The sequence below is a fragment of the Musa acuminata genome, chromosome BXJ2-2, assembly GCF_036884655.1.
Source record: "Musa acuminata AAA Group cultivar baxijiao chromosome BXJ2-2, Cavendish_Baxijiao_AAA, whole genome shotgun sequence".
NCBI lineage: Eukaryota > Viridiplantae > Streptophyta > Magnoliopsida > Zingiberales > Musaceae > Musa > Musa acuminata.
In genome coordinates this window covers 25,496,999-25,515,415 of record NC_088339.1, presented here as the reverse complement: position 1 = coordinate 25,515,415, position 18,417 = coordinate 25,496,999, and the positions used below count along the sequence as shown (strand labels likewise).

General features: G+C 42.2%; 2 protein-coding genes and 1 pseudogene across 2 annotated transcripts; all 3 read right to left on the bottom strand.

Annotated features, from left to right (window-relative positions):
- Positions 1-977: 977 nt before the first annotated feature.
- Positions 978-5,437, bottom strand: LOC103976019 (ELF3-like protein 2; annotated as a pseudogene).
- A 969-nt stretch (positions 5,438-6,406) lies between these two features.
- Positions 6,407-8,518, bottom strand: LOC135605579 (uncharacterized). The gene is made up of 2 exons (XM_065095837.1): positions 8,174-8,518; positions 6,407-8,088 (listed from the first exon to the last, which is right to left on the bottom strand). Exon 2 carries the CDS (start codon positions 8,061-8,063, stop codon positions 6,969-6,971), a length of 1,095 nt encoding a protein of 364 aa, XP_064951909.1. The 5' UTR covers positions 8,064-8,088; positions 8,174-8,518; the 3' UTR covers positions 6,407-6,968.
- Positions 8,519-15,399: 6,881 nt separating this feature from the next.
- LOC135605578 (probable cytokinin riboside 5'-monophosphate phosphoribohydrolase LOGL1) lies at positions 15,400-18,254 on the bottom strand. The gene is made up of 7 exons (XM_065095836.1): positions 17,804-18,254; positions 17,363-17,460; positions 17,221-17,251; positions 16,324-16,423; positions 16,174-16,244; positions 15,946-16,089; positions 15,400-15,796 (listed from the first exon to the last, which is right to left on the bottom strand). Exons 1-7 carry the CDS (start codon positions 17,912-17,914, stop codon positions 15,707-15,709), a joined length of 645 nt encoding a protein of 214 aa, XP_064951908.1. The 5' UTR covers positions 17,915-18,254; the 3' UTR covers positions 15,400-15,706.
- Between the last annotated feature and the right edge of the window lie 163 nt (positions 18,255-18,417).

Genomic DNA, 18,417 nt, shown 5'->3' with positions numbered 1-18,417 from the left:
CCGCGTTACGAGCGGTGGCTCTCCGGCCTCGAGCTGGCCATGGAGGCTGGCCCGCTCAAGGACCTCGACCCGGAGAAGCTGAAGAATGAGATCAGGAGGTGGGCCAAGGCGGTCGTCGCTTACGCTCGCCAGCTGAGCTTTGGCGCCGTCGACAGGTCGGAGAGCTGAACACTGTGTAGACGATGCTTCTCGGACTGATCCATGTAGCTAAATCTTCATTCGTTGTGTACATAGTTTGATTCGTTCGGTTCGTTGGGCTTGATATGGCGAAGAAGATGGTGGCAGGAGAACGCTCTGTTTCTCCTTTGACCGCCTACTCTTAGAATAAAAGTGAGCAAGCAACGATTCAGGTTCTGCTCCACCATTCTTTGTTGGTTCGCAGTGAAGTCTCGATCTTTCTAATTCATGTTTTTGTTTCTCGTGAGATATCCATGGTTTCTCTATGGATTTCCATCCACATAATTCTTCATGATTCATGGACGATCTGGAAATGTTTGGTATCAACCCTGCGCCGACGTTTGGTGTCAGAATCTGAACCCAATGCTTCTTGTTGGATTTCGTGGTCATGTTTTTGGTGTTCGTCGTGGTTGGTGTGATCGATGTTGATCTGTGCAATCTTGATGTGTAACGCATGTTTGCTTGATGAAACCCAACCTTCACGATGGGTATCAACTCAAACTGTGCGTTGCTAATCAGCCAATTAACAATATGACTCTCTTATAATTACAAAGTATTATAAGCAAGTATAAATACCTCTACTCACATTAAATAGTGGCCATGGTCTCCCTCTGTTGAAAGAATTCATGACTTCACATCAAATTGCTTTTACACCATCCAAAAAATATATATGGTAAATGCATGAATATGAAAATTATGATCATTCGCGAAAAGAAAACAAATTACAAAACAATGTTACAGAAGAAATTGCCTTAAATATTTAACACCATTATCTTAGCTGCACAATGAGGCCAACCAAGGAAAGAAACATAGTAAAACTTATTATTACATTCATAAACAAAATCTCATAGTGAGATAAATTGCCTAGGACATCAACATACACAAATCTGGTCGGCAGAAAATATAGAGAGAGAAGTAGAGTAATGAGCTGTATATGCTGAAACAAGCTACAAAAATAGTGAGCACTAGGGCTCCTTGGTTATGTTATCATATTTACAGGTAACTAGAAGAGAGGCAAGACACTTCTGATGCCAGAGACAAGGTTGCAACAGTCTCATGCATCGATGTCACTTCCATTGAGCCCTTTGAGAGAGGCATCAACGATCAGGAACATGTGTCTCTACAAACACAATCATGAGCCATGTTGCTGCTGCTCTTCTTGTCTTGGCTGGAAAATCCTTGCTGTTGATTGCGTCGCAGACCTCGCAACAATCAGGAACATGTGTCTCTACAAACACAATCATGAGCCATGTTGCTGCTGCTCTTCTTGTCTTGACTGGAAAATCCTTGCTGTTGATTGCGTCGCAGACCTCGCGTTGCGAGGCACCACCTTAATGGAACGAGTTCGACTATCCCTACTGCTTAATTGTGATGGAGCAAGGTTCTCTTTGGCTGGAGCCATCGGGAAGAGGGGCAATACATCTCTTGCCTCTGCTTGTGCCTTCTCACAAGGGCTGCTTGCTGAGCTTCCTTGTAGCTCGGTGTCTTTTGATGCTTGGAACATCCGAAGATGGCCACTGATTGCTTCACTCCTCGAACGGGAGATGTTGCATGAGCTCCTGGAGTTCTAATCAATTTGTCCATTGGGTCGAGAACAAGCCAAATTGCTAACCTGTTCGACTGGGGAGGTCGAGATTGTTGGATTCATGTTGGGAGGACCATAAGTTGGAAAGTAATTGGTTGTAATTGCCGAAGCACGAACACCCAAACTTGGTGACCCATGAAATGCTGCAACACCATAAACAGTGTTCATGAAGTTTCCTGCTAAAGGAGGTACACCGAGAGGTGTACAACTTGCATAAATGGGAGCCAAGAAACCACTAGTTGGTGCACTAGGCCCTGAATAAGGCTTGTAAATTAGTCCTTTTGAAGGTGACATAACAGGAACTAGCCACTGATTTTCCGGTTGATGGAAACACCAAGGAGTTGGATTGGAGTCTGGGGCTGCGGAAACTGATGGTAGATACTCAGTGAGGCCCTCCATCAGCTCCCTCCTTACAAGTAGGAAGAGGTGGGTTGTTTCTGGCGATGTTCTCAGTTGGTCGCTCCTTCTGGTCTGATTTCTGGCGATCATCTTTCTGTTTTTCTTCGTCTCATTGAGAATTCTTACAATCGAGCAGTGGAACCTTCGAGGGGATTTTCGCTGGAGATCTGCACAAATATGGATTGCCTTCAAGGAGAAGATGAGGTGATCCAGCTATCGACTTCTGAACCTGTTAAATAAGGGTCAATCTCATATTAACTAAAGTTTATGGAACTTTTGATGCACATGCTAGGTCATTCATTATATAACTGATGATGAAACCATCTAACCTTCATTAGTCTATGCAGTTCAAACACTTGTATTGCAAAAACCCTCTGTTGACTGCAAAAAGGGGGCAGGAACCATCAGAATGAAACCTATAAAGAATTGCAGCAGGAATGAGAAAAGCATGCTTCTATCATTTTAAAGATTCTATATTAATGATTCAATCAAGTGAGAAAATTCAAAATTTTGATTCTGCAGCTCCACAAGTCTTGAACTAGCGTTGTTTTCTGCCGATATACAAAGCACAATACTATAGATCTAAATGTATCTGCCAGCATAGTCATCCTAAAATAATACTAGAAATTTCCATCTCTCTTCAAGGTTCCAATCGACCATCTTGAATTTTTATGAAAACCACATCACATTTCTTCTTTCATTAAATCATACACACAGCAAACTGCAATCTTATACAACCCTTAATTTGACCAATCTTAACCATGTCTCAAATTTCATCTTGGGCCATTTTGGTAGGTCATCATCATCATTAATCAACATTTGATGAAAATATGATCTCCTTTCTTCTATAAGGATAAACATATGTGAGAAAATGCACTCTCGAGAAATACAAAACAGCAAGCACCGCAACAAATTCTTAAATTATCACATAGCAATAATTTAAGAACTTCTTAAATGATTACATAATATATGTTTGAATAGCGAAAAAAATAAAAGAGTACTGTACATACTTGACAATAGCTCTTCTGGCTTTCCAAAAAAATGCTTCGGGCCAACTATACCAACAACATCATCCAGAGATATCTCCAAGCCAGATAAAGAATCATCCATCGAGGCCTCAGAAGTTTCATCCTTTCTTTCTGCATCTCCAACCCCCAGTGACCCATTTTCCTTTACACTGTTTTCTAGATTACAATTGTCTACATCATTTGGAGTTCTGTGTCTCTTCTGTGAAGCATCTCCATTTTCTACATTTGAAGTCCTAGGTCCACTTAGATCATCATTTCCATAAGGTTCTCTGCATGATCCTGTATCTCCACAGGGTGATTTCTCAACATCTCTAAGAATAGCACTGTCTAAAACTTTGGAGACGATTGGTCGCTCAGGAACTCTAGCGGTTGGAGACCTTTCTCTGGGTAGTGCAATTACTAAGCTTTCTTCAGGTTGTTTCATCTTCTCAGATCCACCAAAATTTCTTGATTTCTTATTAGCAGTATCTGTTTGTCCAAAGGGCTTGCGATGAGAAGTTGAGCATTGAATTGAAGAATTAAGTGTAGAATAGGGAATCTTCTGTTGAGCATTGAATTGAAGAATTAAGTGTAGAATAGGTGTATCCTTCTTGGAGCATATAGCAGCTTCTGATTGATTGAATGTAGGAACCCTAAAATCATCCACATCATCCAACTTGTTCTCATAAAAAGATTTAGATTTGTAATGTTGTAGTGGACTACATTGAGCAACCGATCCCGTGACATTCAAATTTCTAGAATTTCCATGCTTCAAGGATCTCTCCTCCAACAATGAGTTGTGATATATTCCATTAGATGATTGAGAGTCAACTTTTTCTGACAAATAAACAGGCATGTGGCGAGGCATACAAAATGGATAAAGAACGTCTATCTCATGGCCATATCCCTACAGGACGATAACAGTTGTTAGAAATAAATAATGCAGTACAAGATAAAAGCCTAGTCTTTGCTGACTTAAACAAGATGCAATTATTTCATAAAGCTACAGGCCACTTGATTTCAGAAGTCGCAAACGGAACAAGCCTTGTAATGCCCTAGTTTACTCCCACAACATCAAAAGTGAGAGGATATATTATCATTAACTTGAGCTTAAGTATTTTAGGTGAACAGTTCAAGTTCAACAAATTTAGTAGGTCAGGTATCCCATCGAGCCAAATCATCACAAATGATATCAGACTCGACGTAGCATAGCATCATTATCAAACATAATCAGAACAAAGAGCTGAAACTTTCCTTCATTGCATTTTTAAGTCTACTGCCCTTGATTTTTCATACAAACACAGGCACACATAAGGTTTTCGCCCCAGTCTTTCACTCAATAGGCTTCATGAACCAGTATAACAACAAATCAAAAATTTCGAATAATGAATTAACCTGGCTCGAAGAATCGGAAGGAACCAACATGCAGGTATTCCGATAGGGCAGCTGCAGAGCAGAAGACGGCCGACTTAACCTCTGCGAAGGAACGCTAAGCTGCTCATAGAGGGCCATCTTGTTCCTCGGAGGTGATCTCGGACCACCTTTTTCAGTATCATTTTCCTGGAGCCTCGGAAACAGAGTCTCCATGATCTTATTCTCCTCCTTTCATCGATTTAACTTTACCACAACACTGACCCTAGAAAACATCCAACGAACGGAAGAAGCTCAAGGAAACACATCCAAACTCCCATCTCCTTTTCCAGAACCAAATCGGTCCTCTAAAAATCTCACGTTCTAACACCCAATCCAAGTTTCCAACTTCCACCTTCCAGTACAGAAAAGAACCAATTTCTTTCACCGGAATCACAAAACAAGATGCAAGCTTGAAATCTGGCTGGTGTTCGGGGAGAAGAAAAATCCAACCTTGTAGCACACGCACCTCGGAATCAAGGACAGAATCCTTCAAAAACGAGACCCAACAGGACAAAAACCGATCTTTTTGCACGAACAAGGCGTCGAGAACCCACACGACAACGACTGCGACACGGAGAAGGAACCAAACTTGGAACGACGAAATCAGGAACCGTGCGACGCCGGGAGGCGGAGATGGAAGAAGGAAAATGGCAGTGCACTGGACAGAACAGCGACCACAGAGAACAGGAGGGGCCGAGAGAAAGAGAGACGGATTCAGGCAGAGGATCCCGAAACGCAGTAGAGAATCCAAAAGAGAAAGGGAAAAGAATCGAAAAAGCGCAAAACAGTGGGCCAATGTGGATATATTTTAGGGTTCCATTATGTTGTCAAAAATACCTAACATGGCATCCTCTACAAGCTTCCATGTACAGTTAAGGATACTCTCACATCTCGACCGTCCATTTATGTCAGGCTTCTATCCAAATTCGACAAAGATGGGGATGGACGGCTGATGAGGGGACTCGTCTCAATTGGACGAGCAATCGAATAATTATTCACGTGTTTATCGTTTTAATATTTGATTTATGATCGATCAGATACCATCTTGGCTGTGGTCAATCTCTATAATCCAATTTATGGCGATATCAAGTGTGAATTCCAGACTATATCGAATCAAGAGGGGAAAATAATTAGTAGGGAACAAAAAAAGATCCATTAGCAGTTGTATTTGCTCATGCTGATATATAGTTCAAATGAACAGTTGAAAGCACATCGTGATCGATCCATTAGCAGAAGAACTAAGAAATTGTTGGGTTGGGTTGATTGCAGTTTGTCCCGGAGAAGAAGAAACTCGTACATGAGTAGCTAACAGGATGATAAGATAGCTCACTGTCTTGATAGAGAGAATTCAACAACAGCGGATGACCATTATTTCTTATGCAAATTGATTTACCCGTCCTAGAGATAGCTGCTTTGATTTCATACCAGCTGTTTATAGAGCAGTACATCCATGAAAGAGGACATGACAGTCTTCTGGCAATTCAACACCAGCGGATGACCATTATTTCTGATGAAAATTGATCTACCTGTACTAGAGTTAGCGGCTCTCCCTAGATTTGATTGCATACCAGTTGCTTATGGAGCAGTACATCCATGAAATAAGGCATGACAGTCTTCTGGCAAACCAAGTGGCTTCTGTTGAAACCTCTGAGTGAAGCCAAGAACATGAAACAGAAATGTTCAGCTAGGGCAGCCGATGCCAATCACAAAAAGTTCCTTTGATCTCAAAGAAACAGAACCCTCCTTCTGAGCGAACAGAAGAGGCAGAGCAGATAAAGGCACAAAGAGCTAAAAAGGGGCACTGTCTCTAGCTAGTCAACTCGCATCATCATCAGAGAAAGAAGCTGGAAATCCTGTTTATTTTCTCATATGATATGTTCTTTTTGTATGACATGAGAAACTGTTACATAGTCATTCAGGAGACTTGAGTGTATAAACTGGTAAACGTTTTCTTTTCATCTCTTTCTGCACCATGCGCTCCCCAGTTCTGTGATAGATCTTCTCCAGTGTACCTCTGCTGATGAGGAAGGCATGACAGAGGTGTAGTAGGTGATGGTTTGTATGGGTAAGGTCACTGTGAAAAAAGAGATTTCGGTATGTAGTTTAAGCTATACGAGGAAGGCATGTCGATTGTGACAGATCAAGGTTGGTTTATGGCCCATGAAAAGAGGTCTTGGCAAAGTGAATTGCTGGGGTTAAAGATACAAATGATCGAAAAGCTGGTATATTATTCTTCTTCCTATTGGGCTTTGGTTAGGTGAAGTTATGGCTGAGTGAGTTGAGTACGTAAGATAAGCTTTGATGAGCCCTGAACCCCCACCCAAGCTAATGATGAAGACGATGATGTCCTTTTGGGTGCTTAGGACTTCATGTGCTTGGCTGCAGAGTTAGGGTTTCTGAGTGGGGAGAAGTCTTTGCATTATATAAGCCTGATTCAAAGCAAGCGGGAAGGAGTGCATGGCACTGTTCCTATCATAGTTCCTGTTACCTAGGGTTTCCAAGTTCCTCACCTGGGTCTTCAGGAACTTGAGGTAGTTGGCGGCCTCATCAAGCATTGTTGCAGTGTCCATCTTGCTTCCTCCGGGGACAAGCTTCTGCAGAATCCTCAGCCTCTCACCGATCCGTTCCCTCCTGTGCCTTGCAGCCACCGTCTGTGGGTCGTTCGATATCTTCACGTTCTTTCTCTTTGGCTTCTCGGCCGCTTCCTCCGCCACCAGAGTCACCGGCCTTAGGGCTGCAGCCGTGTAGATCATCTCCTTCACCTGCGCTATAGCCTCGGTGTCGGGCTCGTAGTTGCTTCCATGACCCAAGCTTATGGCCGAACACCCTGAATGCATCACTGATCTTGGTTTCTTCAGTTTGTGCTGAGAACTAGCAATCCGAAGACCTTCTTCCTTGAGCAAGGGTCTCGGTCGGAGAAGACCTTCGGTGCTTCCTCCGATCCTTGAGCCTTCCTCAAAGTTAGTCGCGGTGTTGGGGTTTAGAGGAACCGGATCAGGCGAGACATGGGCGGCGGCCACCTCGTCCTTATTCCATCTGCGTTCCCCGAAGTTCCCGCTGCCAGAAAAAATAGCAGAAAGAACGTCTTCATCACTGGTGATGTTGCTATCGACAGGGAATTCGTCGGACGATGCAAGGTTTTGGGCTATGCTGAAGCCTTGGTCGACGATCATGGGTCTGCTGATAGGTGGAAAAGGAGGGCAGTCTCGAGCGAGAAGAGCATCACCCCACACGGCGCCTTGATGGTGCAAGGGAGCGCTGCTTGTTCCATACGCAGCCGGAACCAACGTCTCCACCATCTCGCTGCTGCCCCCGTCGGAATCTGGACTCGCCCCGCACGCCATGATTCCTAGGAGCTGAATGCTCGAGCTGGGGAAACAAGCCTCCAGCTCCAGCTTCCCCGTCATGCCGCTGTAGTCTTCACTGGAACTCAGAAAGTTGGAGTAGGTGGCTGTCGGATTACCCCAGCCTAGACTCTCCATTCCGCTGCTGCCTGGAGCGGGAGGCCTGCGCGACAACAGATCAAGATCAGATCCAGCATTCTCCTCACAAAGGACAGTGTCCAAATGGTTACCACAACTGTGGCTCGTACCTCGTCGAGATGCAGCAACAAACAAGCCTGAGAACCCACTGATCTTGGCCTCCTGCCGCAGGAGGTTTGGCTTCTCAGTCGGCCTCACAAACGCGGAGAAGCAAACCAAACCAATGAATGAGCGCCCATTGGAGTTGCGGTCCAGTGCGGCATTCATATGGTTGGCGGAGCGGAACAGCCATCTCTGGCGTCATCGCCTGCAACCGAAGCTTGGATGACTAAATGCTAGCAGACAAGGCATTGAATTCCTGTAACCTCCCAACGATTCACACCACGGTCACAGGCTAACTGAATCACCCAAGACAAGTAAAAGAAGCAAGAAGAAGGGAGGAGGAAGATGATGAGGCCACCGCAGCACATCATCTTATAGCGCATGCAATCTCTCTACTTGTGGTCTAATCATCGAATTAAATCCTCCCAATAACTACGACTGTGACTCCATGAAAGTGTAACTCATCCGATCAGCGCCAACGTTCATGTCTTTCGTGTTTACATTAATTCAAGTTAGATCAACGCATTTAATATTCCCTGCATCTCCTCCACACCTCCGTCATATTTTTACCTCGGCAGCGGCAGTAAGTATGCGATGCTAAACATGGGACCCATAAATATATCGAGTTTACGTACAGAATCTAGCGTCTGACCCATGTTACTAGATGAGACCCCGGAAATGGATGTTCATGTGGTTGGGTGTGTTGTCGTGTGCGAAACGGGTACAGATTGGGTTGGTCCATGGACCAGTAGGAATGTAAACCTGCAGCTTCCGATAGTACTGAGCCGTTCAATTCTGTCGCAAAGGTGTATTAGCGTAGGACACAATCTATAGAGACTGTTCATATTCCAGAGGAACACCGTGTGATTGGCTAGAAAGTGAAGAGAGAGAGAGAGGTGATTTGACACTACAACCACTGTCGTCCGCATGCCATCTGTAGTAATATTATTATTATTATTATTATTATTATTATTGTTGTTGTTGTTGTTATTGAATTTTGCACCGAAATTAAAACATTAGAAATTGACCGCACATGAATGGCACGTGGGTTAGACACCCCCCTCGATGACATGGAGGTCTCCTATTGGTGAACAGATCGCATGGCACGCGAGGGACCAAAAAATAAAAAGGATAGATAACGTGACGCATTATATGGATGTTTTTTACGAGTGGTCATTTCTCATGCTCTATATATAATAATAAAGGCTTTACTCGTTAGGAATGGAATGTTAAGATGAATCTTACCAAACAATAAAATACATATTTGATTAGAAAGAAAAAGAAAACTATAGAGATGTCAAAGTATATCCAAGAATAATTTTGTCCCTTCGCAATTAGCTTCGAAAATTGGGTGATCATTCATGCATTTGGTGGGCTTGTTTACAAGTACCACAAAAGTGTGTCGTGAAGTACAAGACAAAAAAATCCTTGATGGTGTTTGCTCGATTTTTCATCGCCTAAATTGCTTATACGATATCAAAGCCTAAGTACATCACGCCCTCATTCTTTGAAACGAATTTGGTAAATAACTATCGAAAATAATATTTTAGGTGATTTCGAATCTTCAACATTCGGTAAGTAAATAGGTTCGATATGCTTTCACCGTAATAATATTTTATATATAATGAGTCTATCAAATGAGGTATCTAATCCATGACTTTTAGGATGTGACAACCGTATCGATATATGCAATATAAATTAAAATACTACTGCAATGGCATGAGATTGTGTTTTTTGTTTTCATATACAATCGGTTTAATGATCAAATAGTTTGAAGAGAGAGAGAGAGAGAGAGAGAGAGAGAGAGTCTCAAGTAATGGAATCAAAATTTCGTAACTATTAAATTAATGGTAAATTTGTCGTATGTTCTCGACGCATGCAATTACGTGAGTTTCATTTTCTTTTGGTGGACAAAGACATTAATTGGCATGATGAATGAAAGGCACCTCCTTTGGCACTATCCGATGTATCTGAAACAACATTGTCCTCATTGATGATGTCTACAACGATTTCTTAATCAGTGATCTCATCATAGACGCCACAAAAAAAAAAGGTATGTAAAAACATTGGTTTTCTTTGGAAATCAAGGAAGTGTTTTCTTTACTAATATTTATAATTGATACATGAAAAAAAATCTGAAATGTTTTAATATGAAACAAATTAACATTTCCGTCACACAAATATTCATGCAGAGCCTTCCCAAATGAATATAATAATAATAATATTATTATTATTATTATTATCATTTGAAGTTTGACAAACAACATATCCTTGTGCACCTCATTAATGTGCAACCAACTCGCACTTATTTGGTCAGGTCTGTGCCCTCTCAAAATAAATGATTTTTTGTATTTATCCTCGCTTATTATATCCGTGAATTTAAGTTTGTTGAAACCTTAATGATATTATTATTCTCTTAAAACTGACTATAATTATAAATACATAAAGCATATTTATGTATTCAGAGAGCAAATATCCTATTCCCAATATATTTTAAATTTGTTTATTAAATGATTTGAGGTGCAAATAAACCAAAACACTATTGCCACACGTCACAAAGTCCTCCTTCTCGTCTTCAGTACGCAACATCGACCAAATCGTCAGTGGTGGGATGAGTTAGAGAGAGAGAGAGAGGAGTTGAGCAATGATTGGCACCGATTTGGTGTGGTGATAAGATTAGATAAGATCGCAAGAAAGGGATTTAGCGTGTGTGCATGCGATCAATCATGTGGTGAACATGGAACGTGAAATGACGTGATGTTTGATAGGCATCGCGTTCGACACTATTCGATGCATCCCCAAACAACATTATCCACTTGGAATGAATTGCAACATGGGATGACAAGTGCATCTCAAGAACAGCATGCATGATCCTTTCTTTTTCATTTTTCATATAATTATTGGTCCAATAGTTCGCTTGTTTTCTTTGGAAATTAGCCCTCTTTTTTGTTTTTCTGTCTTTTTCTTTTTCGATTCTCAAATGTAAAAGTGTTAATCTTTTTGTGAGATCCCAGGGACAACAAATAATAAGCTATGTCCTCATTGTCCAATATCTCAAATATATGAGAAGAATGACATCGAACGCAAAAAATAATATTTATAGATCGACGAAAATTGAGGGGAAACTGTAATCCTATTAGAGGGAAGTCAAACAAGTAGGTGAGGCTTAATTAGGAGGGCTCTCATTAATGAGGCCATATCTTTGACTTGTACTTGCACAAACTCTCACCACATACGCACTACCAAAAAGCATTATATATATTCTTCTCATAGGATGAGAGGACGCACAAACCAATTAATCTACGGATGTATTGAAGAACATGACCCGTAAAGAGGTCCAATGCAGGCGCCAAATCATCCACCTCCCCTTAATTCCTTTGGACCACCCGACAGTGTGGTCTGTGTGGGCACTCCCTCCACTCAACTCGTCCACATCGTGGAAATAAAAGTATATATACGTTTGTGTGATTTGATACAGTGATATAATAAGTAGACATTGAAAACATCATGTATGTCATCATTAGTCGGTGTACATTCCAATATAAATGACTCACATGAATGATATAATATAATATAATATCTAGTAGTTCGGACGATCTTTCGTATTTGAATAACACTTGTCAATCTCACGTAGTCACTTTCATGAATTAACTATGAACTTCTACTTTTAAGTGCATTATTTTACCTAATAGAGATAATATATTGAACTCTTTCGAAATTTTTACTATTTTTTTATACTAAGAAAGAATTTCTACTACAAAGGATGAGAACAAAGGTTGACTTCATGACATGGGCATTATAGAATGGGACATCAGATCATCGTCGCACTAATATTTTAGTTAGCAATCGGGACTTCTCTTCTTCTTTAGATAGCAATCGCCTACAGCCGGCGAAGGTTCGTGTGGACCAAGTTTTCTTGTCGAGCCGACACGACGTCGCCATCGCGGGACCACCCCTCCCGCCTCCTCTCCCCATCACGGCGGGGGGGGGTGGGTGTGGGCGCGGGGGGGGGTGGGTGTAGGCGCGGGGCGGGGCGGTGCGGGGGGGCGCGGAGGACGGGAACGGGAACGGGGAATGCGGTCCATCGACCGCCCAGCCACCCGTTCATGCTATCATTCATTGCCTCGTTATCCCCAGCCGGAATTGATCCACCAACCTCCATCACTCCACTGGTAGCCTCACGACAGCTTGCCTCGGTCCCCCACCGCCCCATCACCCTTTTCACCGCGAAGACGCCCAAGATTGCCTGTGCTGCTGCATGCACCTCCAAGAACGGAGGCAACGACAATGGAGGCATATCGCCATTAAGAGTTCGTAGGACACCCCTGTAGACCCTCGATCATGGATGGCACGATGACAAGGGTACATATTATTATACACCATTAGAGCCTATGCCATCTGATGCATCTGAACAGTCTCCTGTCACGGCAAGGACACCGCTTGGCACCATCGATCGAACCAAGACAGGCACAGAAATGCTAAGCTTTCACAGATTCCATGTCCAGTGCCTCAAGAACATACATAGGAACTCCGTGTGCCTTCTCCCATTTCTTTGTGGAGTGGTAGTGTTTCTTGATCGAGGTAGGCCACCTCAATCTTGATATATTCTTCCGCCTTTGGGCCTGAGTTTTTGGCTTGGTATCAGTATCCTCCGTGGACAGTCGACCTTCCACTGATCCTGTAGCTCCTTTTCTTCCATCTCAATTATGCTCTGTTTTATTGGTGCAGTGGTGGCATCCGAATCTGCATGTACCTTCGAACTTGGTTTGGCCTGCAGAGCATGCAAATTTAAGAATGTGTGTCCTGCTTCATGCAAATTCTTTGGGTTCGAAATCTGCATTATGGTTTTAAGTTGCATGTTTCAGCAATATCATGATAATGTTGACTTTGTTGTGTTGTAATATCCTGTGTGACTATGATCGATCTGCTTGATGTGTGAACGGAGAAAGAGAGAGAGAGAGAGAGCTCTTATACCTGTTTGAAGGCTTCTTCATTATTCTCGGGGTAGTTCTTCTGGAGAAGACTCGCAATCTTAGGCAGTCTAGCCCAGTGCCTGCTAAGAATCGTAGCCCAAATGCAGTAATCATCCACCAAAGCTCCATCCTAAGAGGAGGAAGTGTTTGTTCACAAAGCGATGCCTCTACCAAAGCATGCCAGTTACAACAGTTCACATTTCACCATGTTCTTCTCTGCTAAACTCCACATGTCGAAGAAGTGCGTTGTCGATGAATGAGAAATATAAGCCTTTGAGACAGAGATGGAGACATGATCATGTTGGCCATCTCAGATTAACATGCATCGGTTGCACGTTTGTGATTCTCCATAGACGTCACGTTTGTGATTCTCCATAGACGTTATATCATGTCTCTCACTGGCTTGGGCTGTCACGATACTCGACAAAACAAAGTCATACCGGCTTGGATCTTGTTGGAAAGAAACCGTTCGGAATAATTTTTTCCTTCTTTGTGTATTAAAATAGGTTCCTCATCAAAATATAAACAATAGAGCAAAAATCAATCACATAGTGAAACCAAATCTTTTTAACGTGAAAAACCCTAACGTGGAAAAAACCACGGGACGTAGTCCACCTCAAACTTCCAATAACATTAAGATCATACGTAGAATTCTACGTCTCACAAAGTAGATATCACAGGAAAGTACCTTAGATAAGGTAAACTATAGATCAACACCATTAGGATTGTAGAGTTTGCTGCAAGGATTCTCCACATAAAATTTGGGCCGAAACTGACAACGTTTGGCCACCGATCGTCAAGCATAAAACTCAAAAACCTGCACGCTGCAGTTTTCACTGTGCATGCTGCCGTCACCCAATTTTACCCTTTCTCTCTTGATTTCTTTGATTTGGGCTCATGGCCCAAATTTGTCCAAGCCCACGTATGGGCTGGACCCAACAGATCTAACCAGCTTCGGAGAAGAAACGAAAGGAAAAGCAACAGGGTGTTGTCATCTTCCTTCGTGCAAATTGTAATATGAACTGACAACTTGGGCTAGCTTACTTGCGAGTCCTAATTGAATACTCTCACTACAACACGAAGTCTCGTTCTCATGGATTCTATGTTTGGCTTTCACTGGATTCCTGATTCTTAGTTGCACAAAGAAAACAAACAGAAGAAGCAGCTTAAACTCTTGATCAGAGACTGAGCTTTTGTTAGATTAATGAATGGCAAGGAGAGGTGGAGTGCACGCATGAAGCTTGTCACATTAAGAGAGACAAATTGCAGTGGCTGATTTGATCAGCCTCGATAGATCAGGCCAAGAAGTCTGAAGTGTCCAAGTAACAAGTTGCAGTGGAAGACGTGGCCATCGTACGGTGATGCCGAAACTGGTGATGCATAAGAATCATTGTACGCACTCACAGATACGTGAGGCATGCAAAGGTCTCTCTTTTACCGCAACTGGTCTGTTCTGCGCCGATGGAGCCAAATGGTGATTAGAGAGTGAGGCTGTGGTGTGGAAGAACACAAGGCCATGTCAAACGATGGCAGTGAGCTCCTCTGTCAACAACTTTCCCTCTGATCCATGGAGATGCAAGGAAAAAGAATCAAGTCTTAGGTGAGATGAGCTGATCATGTTGATGACGACAAAAGCAATGGCCACAGACATCATCAGGAATTGTGCAGATATAAGTTTTTGTTTATATATGCTGTTTAGCTTTTGGATTATAGTAGGAGGGGGTCCCAACAGCAAAGCCAGCAGCTTCCATGGATTCATGGTCTCTGATGGTACCACTCCTCAGCCGACCTCTCCAGATCTGCAGAGGTCACAGACGCACAGGCTATAATGGCTGAGGAGGTGAACGGGAAGTCACAGGGGAGCACCAAAAGCTCACACTTCCACTTTTCTTCATATGCTCACACCAGGAGGCATTCACAGCCCCCACCTGCATGCACCTTGAATGACAATGTCCGATGCAACCAGAAGATCCACATAAAGCCTCTCTCTCTCTCTCTCTCTCTATATATATATATATATATATATATATCAGTATATCAGAAGATTTCCCTCTGAAGACTCCATGTGCAGGTGCAGGCAGTGACTTGTGCAGGAACAGCTGATTTCCCAGTAGGATCTTCCCAAAAGTAAAATGAAGGACCTCCTGGGGTCCTAAAATGGCCTCATCTGCTTATGCTTATCCAGCATATTCAAGAAAAGAATTCTAGAGATCATCACAGGTTGATGTGCCTCATTCTTTCAAAGAGCTAACAAGTCAATATGACATAAAAAGAGGAACCAAGTGAAGAGACTTTTGTCTCTCCCCTCTTCAATCTATATTATTCCACAAAATGTGCATACCAAAAAGGTTTATCTTACATCAGACACAATACACTCGAATCTTCTCCACATATGACTCTTGGTGAGCGAGTGAAGAATCTTGATTCACAGTAGGAAGATATCAACTTTTATTAAGAAGTCAACTGAGAGTAGTTCCTTAGTGAATAGCTACCAGAGCCATGATGTTTCTCATTTGCGATCCATCAAGCAAAGAATCACATGGAACTGAAATTTTCGAGAAAGAATTATCAGGGCGAGCTTGGTGCTTTGGAATAACCTAGATGGGCAATCTCCCAGCTCTTTTTCGGAGCAACTTCTTTGTGCAAAGGAGTGTATAGCTGCAATATCAAATGAAAAAACAGTATTAAATTTTGCCTACTCATAGTCATAAAGATAATTAAGTGCCGAAAAAGATCAACCGCTAAACATCAGCATAGAATGAAGTTAGAACTAGAAAGCAAGATTAAGAATCAGATAGGCAGTCGACCTCCATTTTCTCAAGCAATTCGTTTGCGTTGGAAGCAGAAAGAACTATATGTCTACAAGCCGGCTTTATAAAACCTTCTTCCACGCCACTATCAAATAGTGCAAACAAAGAATTGTAGTAACCATCAACATTTAGCAGGCCGACCTGAGCATACAAAAACTGCATCATTACTTATATATACTATTTTTTTTTAACTGGTAGCATCCTTTGCAAAGAAATTTTACACACTGGTTTGTCATGAATTCCAAGTTGAGACCATGTTATCATCTCCAGCACCTCTTCCATTGTTCCAAATCCTCCTACAATATACGAGGAACTCCTGAGCATGGTTGCAGTTGGTTACTAATTTATACCAGGAAGAGCCAATTAATCATATACCAGGAAGTGCGATAAATGCATCAGCTTGTCGAGCCATCTCAGCTTTTCGCTCATGCATGTCTGAAACAATTTTCACTTCACCCACGGTTTCACCAGATATCTGAGAGTAAGAGTAATTCCAAAGAGTATAGAACTGGACCAGTGGAATCTCTCTCTTATAATGTCACCATTATTTCTATGTAGCAGAAAATTCATCTGGAATTTGAATTGAGAATTCATAACTTTCCTAATCAGTATATCAGAAGATACCTGCAGCAATTTTACACTTTTTCTCTCATATGAAATTCTTAGAGATGGTAAACTTAGTCAAATACGGTCAGTGTGAGTGTGAAATTTTATCAGGTAAATTAAAGTTTGTCGGTGAATCTGAGAGAGAGAGTGAGAGAGAGTAACATCATGTAGAAAAAAATTACCAGGCAGAATTTAAAGTTCATAAGTGCAAAAACCAATAAAAATTATGGGCTCAAAAATACCAAAATGTGTTTGTTGATGTCAATATAAAGATAGGAACTGTAAATTTAGACCTCAACGACCGATCTATTACCGAGACCCTCCTGGCATCCAAACAATTTATATAATGATTACATGATAATCCATCCCCTGTAACTAAGAATGCCCATCATTGATTAACTAGGTGCTTGCTTTCGCATTAATTCATTGGAAGTTTATACTAGTCTGAAGGACCAAATAAGTAGCTATGGAATTGGATAAAAAATTTATGAGAACCATCCAAATAAAATTGACTGTAGAGTCCACATGACAAGCAGTAAAAACATAGCAACTGTTAGACCTAACAAAGCACAGAGATTTCTGAAAAGAAGAAGTACATAAACACAGGACATCTACAAATAAACAAGAACAACAGAGAGGTAAAAGGATTAAAGGTCAAACAAAAACCTCAAGGGGCACCAAAGCTTTAGGAATGACCCTGCACCCATTCAGAAGTAAATTGAGATCATAAGCAAAAGTATTGGAAGAACTATTAAGAGAATGGGTACGAGGCAGAGGCTGAAACACAGCCAGAAATGCTAAAGCTTACCCGAGGACATGGCAACCTCCATCATAAACTGTCTGCGAGATCAAACCCATCAATCCGACGCTCCCACCACCATAAACTAAATCGATTCTTCTCTTCACCTACAACCCATCAAACAAGCAGCATGACAGATTAACATAACAAACGATTCAGAAAGAAACATGATTTTCCAACCTTTTGCAGGGGTAAAAGGAACAAGCATCGGCGAATTACATTGCATCTGCTTTAATAACTCCAACATAAAGTTTTCAAGCAAAACAAGTTTTCCAAGACTGAATCTTTTCAATATGAGATGCAATAGGAAAGGCAAAGGCCTATCGATCAAGAAAGAACATCTTTGCAATCTTCTACATTGGCCCTCGAATGCTCTTTAAAAATCGAACCTTTGAGTCCTCGAGATATGATCTTTTAACGCTTGGATGGAGAAGGATCAGCGGGGCGTACCAGTTCGTGGCCCAGATCAAGAGCTGCCTCTCTAAACACGGTTCGGTTGCCAGAGTTGCTGCCGCAGAAGACGCAAATCCGCTTGAACTTGCTCGAGGTCTCGTCGCCCATCGCTCTTCTCCTTCCCGATTTCACAAGAGACAGAAGAACCAAAGATGGATAGAGCCAGGAATCCAAATCCGAATGTCTTCTTCTCTGTTTTCTCCCTTTGAATCTACAGGTATCAGGAATCCTATCATGCTCCTCCTTTTCTACCCCAAAGCACTAGAAAAGGCGCAACATCCCTCTCCCCCTTTTACCATCTTTGTCGCTCCATTTACTTTATTCTTCCTGTCCTTCCTCTTTCCTCAGAGCAGGAAAACAAGACAAAGGTCTCGAAGGGAACACCCGTCCAGAAAAGTTCGAAGGCTCTCGCACGCTGCCGCGCGCCTGCCGTGGCCAATCCCTCCACATAGATGGTACAAAAGTTGGGACTTTGATCTCACTGACCCAAAAGAGATGATAGAGTCAGAGAGAGGAAAAAAAGCACCACCTTTTGCGCCGTGGGATGTGCACAATAGACAATCACCAGTGCCAGATTGGTTAACGCTATCCGTTCGATCGAGAGCGTGCAC